Source organism: Lacerta agilis, chromosome 13, assembly GCF_009819535.1.
Source record: "Lacerta agilis isolate rLacAgi1 chromosome 13, rLacAgi1.pri, whole genome shotgun sequence".
NCBI classification, from domain to species: Eukaryota; Metazoa; Chordata; class Lepidosauria; order Squamata; family Lacertidae; genus Lacerta; species Lacerta agilis.
In genome coordinates this window covers 13,650,677-13,660,116 of record NC_046324.1, presented here as the reverse complement: position 1 = coordinate 13,660,116, position 9,440 = coordinate 13,650,677, and the positions used below count along the sequence as shown (strand labels likewise).

General features: G+C 44.8%; 1 protein-coding gene across 1 annotated transcript; it reads right to left on the bottom strand.

Moving 5' to 3' along the window:
• Nucleotides 1–2,484: 2,484 nt before the first annotated feature.
• On the bottom strand, nucleotides 2,485–9,219 carry LOC117056927 (histidine decarboxylase-like). The gene is made up of 3 exons (XM_033167626.1): nucleotides 9,131–9,219; nucleotides 7,042–7,214; nucleotides 2,485–2,676 (listed from the first exon to the last, which is right to left on the bottom strand). The coding sequence occupies exons 1-3, from the start codon at nucleotides 9,156–9,158 to the stop codon at nucleotides 2,485–2,487; spliced, it is 393 nt and encodes a 130-aa protein (XP_033023517.1). The 5' UTR covers nucleotides 9,159–9,219.
• Between the last annotated feature and the right edge of the window lie 221 nt (nucleotides 9,220–9,440).

The window sequence follows — 9,440 nt, the reverse complement described above, 5'->3', positions numbered from 1 at the left end:
AATAATAATAATAATAAAGCATTGAGGCCTTTCATTTTGCATATCAGAGCAAATTAGATAAGATTGCATTAAAATGAAAACTACTGGATTTCTTCCCCAACCCTATCTTACAGAGGTATTCTGTTAAAACACTTTGCATGACTGCCCTCTAGTGTTACCATCATGTACTAGTTTGGTAGAGTAAATCTGTAAGAAGCTGTTTTGCCTAAGCAAATAAGCATAATAATAATAATAATAATAATAATAATAATAATAATAATAATAATATTTTCCATAAGTAACAAGTGTCACTGAAGGCTGGCTTTAATTGGGGAGTGGGCTGCCCACTGAGTGGCAGAAATACTACTTGTGTTCAGTCCAGTTAGGAACGGACCCTGAATTTTTCCCCCAAAGTGCTTCTGCAAAGGTAATGAATTTGGGAGGACTTGTATTAGAGGGATGGCCTGGGTTGCGGAGGATAGTAATTTGGGGAAATAAATTAATTTAACATGACTTTACCTAGAGGTGATTTAGGGATAAGGAATGGGGGTAACAAAAATGGAACTGAATTGACTGATTTTGAGCTGGGTCGTGTTGAGAAATAATTTTTTAACATCGTAGCACAAACTTTTCTTCCAATATCCAACTCCCACAATATTATTATTATTATTATTATTATTATTATTATTATTATTATTATTACTCCCTTCATAATAAGATCTCAGGGTGGTTCACCAAATAAAATGTGGGATAAAAACAAGTAAATAAGTAAATCGAAACAATAAACCCGCCTCTTCCCACAGACACATTTAAAAGTCTGTAGAATAGTGGTTCCCAATTAGGGGCCCGGGGACCCCTTGGGGGTCAGCAGAATACACTGAGGGGGTCCACAGTCCCATCCCTTGGCTCCCCCCCACTAACTTTTTGTCATTTTTGCAATGTAATATCACAAATTTAATGGTCTGTTTCAGTGCTGTGCGATTTGTCAATATAGTGGCCAAAATCGGTTTTGAAATCACACTGCGATAACTGTTTTGGCCCAGCAATATGCAGCAATGTATCGATCCTCACACGAGGGAGAGCAGGGCAGACGATTTCCAGGCACCACCAATGTTGCACGTAAGGCAAAGGTAAAGTACCGCTGAGCAAGTCCAGTCAAAAGTGACTATGGGGTTGCAGCGCTCATCTTGCTTTTCAGGCCAAAGGAGCCGGCGTTTGTCCACAGACAGCTTTCTGGGTCATGTAGCCAGCAGGACTAAACCGCTTCTGGCACAACGGGACACCGAGACAGAAGCCAGAGCGCACAGAAACAGTGTTTACCTTCCTGCCGCAGCGGTACCTATTTATCTACTTGCACTGGTGTGCTTTCAAACTGCTAGGTTGGCAGGAGCTAGGACAGAGCAACAGGAACTCACTCCATCACACGGATTCAAACTCCTGGCCTTCCCATCGGCAAGCCCAAGAGGCTCAGTGGTTTAGACCACAGCGCCACCCGCATCCCTTTTGCCGATGTTGCTCAATGAGCTCAGCCGCTGATGCTGCTGATCTGAGCTGCCTTCCCTCATGCAAGGGAGACCAGGGCAGCTGGTCGCCCTCACTTCTAGGCATCGTGGAACTACCTTCCCCTGGCCCCGAGATTGAGCAACTTTTCTCGGTCAGCAGGAAAGAAGAAGCCACAGTGGACATGCATTTTCACTCACTGCCACCGCTGACAGTGGCTTGATGCACCCCCCAATCCCCATCCTTTCCCATTCAAACCATGTGGCGGAGGTGACTCTGCTTCCTCTCCTCCCCCCACCCATTCGATCTCCGCAGCTGCTCCTTCTCTCATCCCCACGCCTTATCTCCAATTTCAGACATCGTGATATATCAGAATATTGCGGTATTTCGCTGCTGATATATCACAATGTTGAAAACCAGATATCGCTCAGCCCTGGTCTGTTTTTTAGTACAGCCGTACCTTGGAAGTCGAACGGAATCCATTCCGGAAGTCTATTTGACTTCGGGAACCAAAGCGCGGCTTCTGATTGGCTGCAAGAAGCTCATGCAGCCAATCGGAAGCCGGGGAAGCCACATCGGACATTCGGGTTCCAAAGAACGTTCGCAAACCGGAACACTCACTTCTAGGTTTGCGGCCTTCGGGAGCCAGAGCGTCTGAGTACCAAGGCGTTGGGGATCCAAGGTACGGGTGTATAGCTAAAATCCTTTGCTTATTAGGGGCTACTCCACATTTTGTTCAAAAAATTGCTTTGCAGAGGTAACTACCATAGAGTTATTGAAATTTTCAATTTTCAAAACTTGGCTTTTGATAATAGTCTTCATTAATTAGCTAATTGGGAACCACTGCTGTAGAATATCAATCAGCCAAAGGCCTGATTGAAGAGAAGACAATATCTCAGAGAGGCAATGCTATTATAATGCCAGCTATGTACATAGGTAGTTGATAAATGACAAATGTTGATATAATAAACGTATATTGAAAAGGTTAATCAGGTACAAAGTCTTTCAGCAGTCGACAACCATGATTTTGTTGAGCAGCATCAATTCAGCATGAAAACTACAAAGAAAAGCGGTGTCATTTACCCAGGTAAATCCCAAGCAATTAATGGCGTCTGCCAGCATGTCGCCCAGGAGTGAAGGCCAGGATGTGAGAGCCGGAAAGTAGGCATGCATGTGTGGACTCTGCCAATGGACAACCTGGGTTAAAAACAAGAGTCGGGAAGCTAATGAGAAGGTGAGAAAGGGTTGATTACTGCAGAAAACAAGTGAAAAGGAGCAAAGGGTTACCTTAACTTGCCCTCCAACATTTCTCAGATGAAAATAATAATAAATTATTATTTATTATTTATAACCTGCCCATCTGTCTGGGTTTCCCCAGCCACTCTGGGCAGCTCCAAACAGTATAATAATAATAATAATAATAATAATAATAATAATAATAATAATAATAATAATGCTATAAAACATCAAACATTAAAAACTTCCCTAAGATGTCTTCTAAAAGTAAGATACAGTGGATGCTTGGGTTGCGAACGTGATCCGTGCGGGAGGCACGTCCGCAACCCACAGCATTCGCAACCCACAGCACCGCTTCTGCGCATGCGCAAAGCGCGATTTGGTGTTTCTGCGCATGCACGAGCGCCGAAACACGGAAGTAACCCATTCCGGTACTTCTGGGTTCGGCGTGGTGCGCAACCCGAAAACGCACAACCTGAAGCGGCCGTAACCCAAGGTATGACTGTAGTTGTTTATTTCCTTAACATCTGAAGGGAGGGTGTTCCACAGGGTGGGTGCCACTACCAAGAAGGCCTTCTGCCTGGTTCCCTGTAACCTCACTCATCTCAGTGAGGGAACCGCCAGAAGGCCCTTGGCACTGGACCTCAGTGTCCGGGCAGAACGATGGGGGTGGAGACGCTCCTTCAGGTATATCCTGAAGGGACATCCTATCAATTTTACTATTTATACCCCGCTCATCTAACTGGGTGGCCCCAGACACTCTAGGCAGCTTCCAACAAATATAAAGATTCATGAGGACATTCCGGGATCAAATCAGAAACCAAGACGGTTTCTGTAAATCCAGGACTGTCCCTGGAAAATAGGGACACTTGGAGGGTTTCAAGCAGAGAGCCACACCTGCAAATGCCCTCTCCGTTGTTTCTAGTGGTGTTCTGTCTTCTGCACAATTAAAAGGATGCGTGTGAAACCTACAGCTTAGCTCCATGTCGCTTTTCAAAGCTCCCTGCCTACTTTGCAAACTCCACCCACTTTGACTTTGGCCCTTCCCACTTTGGGCTGTGGCTCCACCCACCGCTGTCATGCAGATTGCTCCTCTCCCCCCCCCCCCCCGCGAGAAATGTGGTGCTTGGCAGGAGATAGGGGAAGCTGTCTACCCCGGAATTAAGGGCACAAGATCTTCGACCTCCTTTACCCCGGTTGTTAGACCGCAAAGGGGGGGGGGAGGACTGCAGTCCCTGCTGAGCACATCTCAGATCTGATGGAAGCATCTGTGCATTTTTTTATTCATGTCGAAGGAAACAGAAGAATGTGGGACTAGTAGATAAATGTCTCACCACAGCAAAACCATTTATCTCAACGAAACATGCCTGTTAAGAGGAAATGGAAACCCCTCCATAAAGAGGAAGCGATACAGATTTTCAAAGAAGAAAGCCATCACAGTATACAGTTTTCTTGTTTCGTCTCATTATTTATCGTATTTAGGCAGGAATATGAAGCCGACCCATACGGGGATCGAATCTGCAACCTTGGCATTATAACGAATGCCTTTGTTAATTTTGCAGCTACTACTATCACAAAAATATCACAAAAAATAACTACTGAGCTTTGATTCCACACTTTCCAAATGTTCAAAATGCTTCGTGTACCTTACAAAAAGAAAACAACCTACAAGGTAGGACAGCATTATCTCCATGTTGCAAATGCCAGAGTCTGACACATTATTAGTTTATAATAATAATAATAATAATTTAATTTGTATACCACGCTTCATCCACAGATCTCAGGGTTGTTCACTACATAAAAACCACAAAATACATAGTAAATATAACAACAACAAATCAATAATCCCTCCTCCCACAACTCATTTAAAAGGACATCGGATGTCAATCTGTGAAAGGCCTGGTTGAAGAGGAATGTTTTTGCCTGGCACCTAAAGGTGCATAACGAAAGCGCCAGACAAATCTCCATGGGGAGAGCATTCCACAAATGGGGAGCCACTGCAGAGAAGGCCCGGTTTACTACCTCCACTAAATTTGTAACCGAGGTTAGACTTCATTTAGAGAACTTCCAGCCCTGTCCCTCTGAAAACCGGGAGTTTAAAGAACCCACATTCACATTGTAATACAAATTGAAAACCAAAGTACCTCATAAAAGTGCGAGCCCCCAAACCAACTGTTATGTACTGAGTTGAATAGGATCCAAACTGCAGCAGTCTGATTGGTCCTAGAACAATAGGATTGAGATTGCAGCAGTCTGACTGGTCTCAGAACAATAGGATTGAGATTGCAGCAGTCTGACTGGTCCCAGAACAATAGGATTGAGATTGCAGGAGTCTGATTGGTCTGCAGGAGCCACCCAATCCAGCTCCAGGTGGAAGTGAATCCGCACTCTGATTGGCATACAGGAGTATCCCGGAATTAGCCAATCACGTGGGGCCCATTGTGTAAATAGTGTATATAAAGCAAATGTTTTGGGGGAACTACATTCCTCACTACTATGAGCTGGATAAAGAGCATGAAAATCACACTGGACTCTGAGTATCTTTCACCAACCATAATAGTAAACATGATCAGCATACAGTTCAGTGAGAACAGTAAGATATAATAAAAAACTATGGAGACTCCAGTAGCATCAGAAATGATGCAGCAGCCCATTAAGATCTTCATTCAAGAAAAAGCAGCTGGAAGCCCATAGGCAGGGCAATCTCTAAGGGGTGTGTGGATGGGGGGAATCATGTTGTGAGTCTCTCTCTCCTCCTCTTTATGGCAATAAGGTGACATCCTCTCCTTTCCCCGACCCCCAATTACTTTTTGTTTGGGATTTTGCTGCTGCTTTAGATCTGGTAGTTTAGATCTCCTCTGCTTTCCATTTTGTTTTTTTCTTCTGTCGCTGCTTCAGAGGTCCTCCACCTTCTCCCTCCCTGGCTTGCTCTAGGAAGGGAAGAGATGGGGAGTCTTTCCAGGTGGGCAGGAGGGTTGGCCAAGCAGCTGGGTTGCCAGCCACGGTGGCCGGCAGCAGGTGCAGGCACCCCGCCCTGCAACCCTTGGCCCAGGGCAGATAATAATAATAATAATAATAATAATAATAATAATAATAATAATAATACCCTGCCCTCCCCAGCCAAAACCAGGCTCAGAGCGGCTAACATCTAATGTATAACACATAATCATAAAACCAGGCAATCAATTAAAAGACTGTCTCGCCAGAGTGGTGCATGCTCTCGTTATCTCCCGCTTGGACTACTGCAATGCGCTCTATGTGGGGCTACCGTTGAAGGTGACCCGGAAACTGCAATTAACCCAGAATGTGGCAGCTAGATTGATGACTGGTAATGGCTGTCAAGACCATATAACACCGGTCTTGAGAGATCTGCATTGGCTCCCAGTACGTTTCCTTTAAAGCCCTAAATGGCCTCAGTCCTGTATACCTGAAGGAGCGTCTCGACCCCCACCGAGGTCCAGCTCCGAGGGTCTTCTGACGGTTCCCTCCCTGCAAGAAGTGAGGTTACAGGGAACCAGGCAGAGGGCCTTCTTGGCAGTGGCACCCGCCCTGTGGAACGCCCTCCCATTAGATGTCAAGGAAATAAACAGCTATCCTATTTTTAAAAGACATCTGATGACAGCCCTGATTAGGGAAGTTTTTAAATATTTAATGCTGTATTGCAGGCACCTCCAACAGGTAGATTGTGATCTACCGGTAGATCACTCGACGTCTGTGGTAGATCACTGGCTCCCCCCATAGAAGCTCAACAACTTTGGCTCGCCTAAAAAAAACTCAACATTTTCTCCCTGCACCCCCAAAAACGGGGCTTTCCTCCTCCCTAAAAAAGAGCTCAACAACTCTTTCACCTGAAACCCCCCAAACAGGGCTTTCGTTTTCTCCCAAGAAAAGCTCAACAGCTTTGACCTGAAACCCCAAAAAGGGGGTAGATCACTGCCAGTTTTTAACTCTGTGAGTAGATCACAGTCACTTGGGAGCTGGCCACCCCTGCAGGGTATTGTTTTTAACACTTGATTGGGAGCCGCCCAGAGTGGCTGCGGAAACTCAACCAGATGGGCAGGGTACAAATGATAAATTATTATTATTATTCTATTACTAAATGCTCACCAGGCCCAACTGTTTGTGCTGATCTTATATGAACCTGTGAGGAAAAACTGGGAGGCTACATTCGTGCAAGTTCTTATGAAAGGGGAGAGAAGCCCCTGTTTGCCCTTCCTTTAGGGACAGTCTTCCAAACAGGTCCTTAGAACTGGGTCTCAAGGAAGGACTTGTGTAGGGGATGAAAGCAGGCCACAACTGCAGTTGCGTCTCACTAGAAGTCCTTACCCCAGGCATGATGATCTTCTCAATGTCTTTAAAGATGTTGTCCCAGCTTTCTGGCTCGAAAGGAGCGCTGTCTGGCAGCTGGTCTCTCATGTAACCGGGCTGCACATCAGGAGACACCCGCCTCTCTCTAAGGCTGGTCAGGTACTGGCAAATGTAGTCCACCATCTCTTTTCCTGGAAGAAGAAGCAGTTGTGAACTGAGAGACAGCTTTTCCTATCGATTTCGGGGTCAGTTCACCCCTACATGCTCATCACCACGGCATCAAAACAACGACTTGCGTGGGTGAATCAGCCACTACCAATTAATCGCTGCAAACAGATATTTCTTTCGATGTCGCCTGATGTCAACTTCACAGTTTTTGATGGAGCCAGAGCTCTCACAATGCTGTTCTGGGAGCCATGAACCAAGTTTAAGGCTGCAATTCTTACACCTGCTTACTAGGGTGTAAACCCCACTGAGGACAATTGGGCGCTTACTCCTGAGGACTGCATTGCACTCTTACGTGTCCTTATCCATAATAAAATTGATTGAATGAAAGGATTGCCAGTTAAGGAGGAATGGCTTGTGAAGCTGATTGGAATATGCTGAAACGGCGGAATTAACTGCCAAATTATTAAGAGGACATAACAATAAAGTGTTTAAGTAGGATTGGAAATCACTGATGGAATATCTATCAAATTATCACCAGTATATGAAGTCACGAGCAGGATTAGAAATATGAGCAGTGGATTACTGAAAGATCTGGTGGTAGTGGGGTTTAGATAATAAAAATATGTGTGTAATAAAACAGCTGATAAATAGAGTAAAAAACAAACATCAGGAAAGGGGTGAGGGAAGTCAAGAAGAAACTTTGCATGTAAAAAAAAGGGGGGTATATGATGACAAGTGCTCTGAAATATAGTTGCAGACTTAATAAAAATGATATGGGGGAATTAAATTGGTTTAACACAGTGGTGCTTCCGAAGAAACATACATGAGATAAGCTTGTAAAGGAGGGATGAGGAATTGGTGGTCTTCCAAATGTTACTGGACTTCAGGTCCCATTGACCCTGACCATTGCCAATGTTGGCTGGGGCTGATGGGAGTTGGAGTCCAAGGCTGCAGTCCTCTGCACATTTATCTGTAAGCCCTGTAGAACTCACTGGGACTTGCTTCTGAGTGGACTTTTTCTTATTAGGAATAGCAGACTTTGTTTCACCTTTGTTTATTTTATAAAGTGGTCCCTCTGGTTACGAACTTAATTCGTTCCGGAGGTCCATTCTTAACCTGAAACCGTTCTTAACCTGAGGTATCACTTTAGCTAATGGGGCCTCCCGCTGCCGCTGCTCCACCACCGCGTGATTTCTCTTCTCATCCTGAGGTAAACTTCTTAACCCGAGGTACTACTTCCGGGTTAGCGGAGTTTGTAACCCGAAGTGTTTGTAACCCAAGGTACCACTGTGTATGTATGTATGTATGTATGTATGCATGCATGCATAGTTAGACAGATAGATGCAGATGGATGAATGGATAGATAATGTTTCCATACCACTTTTGTCAAAATCACAAAATGAAGCACAATGTAAAAACAAAATTACAATAAAATTCCGAGCATGTTCTAGAAATCCTAATAATGGATTACATCCAATGTTCTTCTAAGAGGAGACCACTGAAATTAATGGACACAGCCAACTTAAGAAGAAGAAGAAGAAGAGTTTGGATTTGATATCCCGCTTTATCACTACCTGAAGGAGTCTCAAAGCGGCTCACATTCGCCTTTCCCTTCCTCCCCCACAACAAACACTCTGTGAGGTGAGTGGGGCCGAGAGACTTCAGAGAAGTGTGACTAGCCCAAGGTCACCCAGCAGCTGCATGTGGAGGAGCGGAGACGCGAACCCGGTTCCCCAGATTACGAGTCTACCGCTCTTAACCACTACACCACACTGGCTCTCAACTTAAGTCACATGAACCTAACAACAACAACAACAACAATAGTGACAAACAACAACAGTAAACATAATCAACAGCAGCAACGTAAGCACCATTTGAGTTTATAAAGTACTATCATAACCCGGTGGGAATTCCAGCAAGACTTCATCCGTTTACTCACCTCTCTGTCTGTATTCCTCTTGGTCCATGATTCCGCTTTCTTGAGGAATCTCTTCTTCCAAACTGAGTTGTGGTGTGAGCGGATAAGTGGGCTGCCTTTTCTCAACTGATGCCCATCCGCTCTCCATCCCTTTTTATACCCTCCTTTATCTGCCAGCCATGGTAGATTGCACGTCAGCAAGTTATTAGGAAATGATGACTCCCTCCCTAACTGCTGCTCCCCTGCTTCTCTCCAAGAATACCTTTGATGTCTAGCATCCTTCTCTTGAGCAAATTAGGGACTCTATTAATATTTTCAATGCAACAGGAAA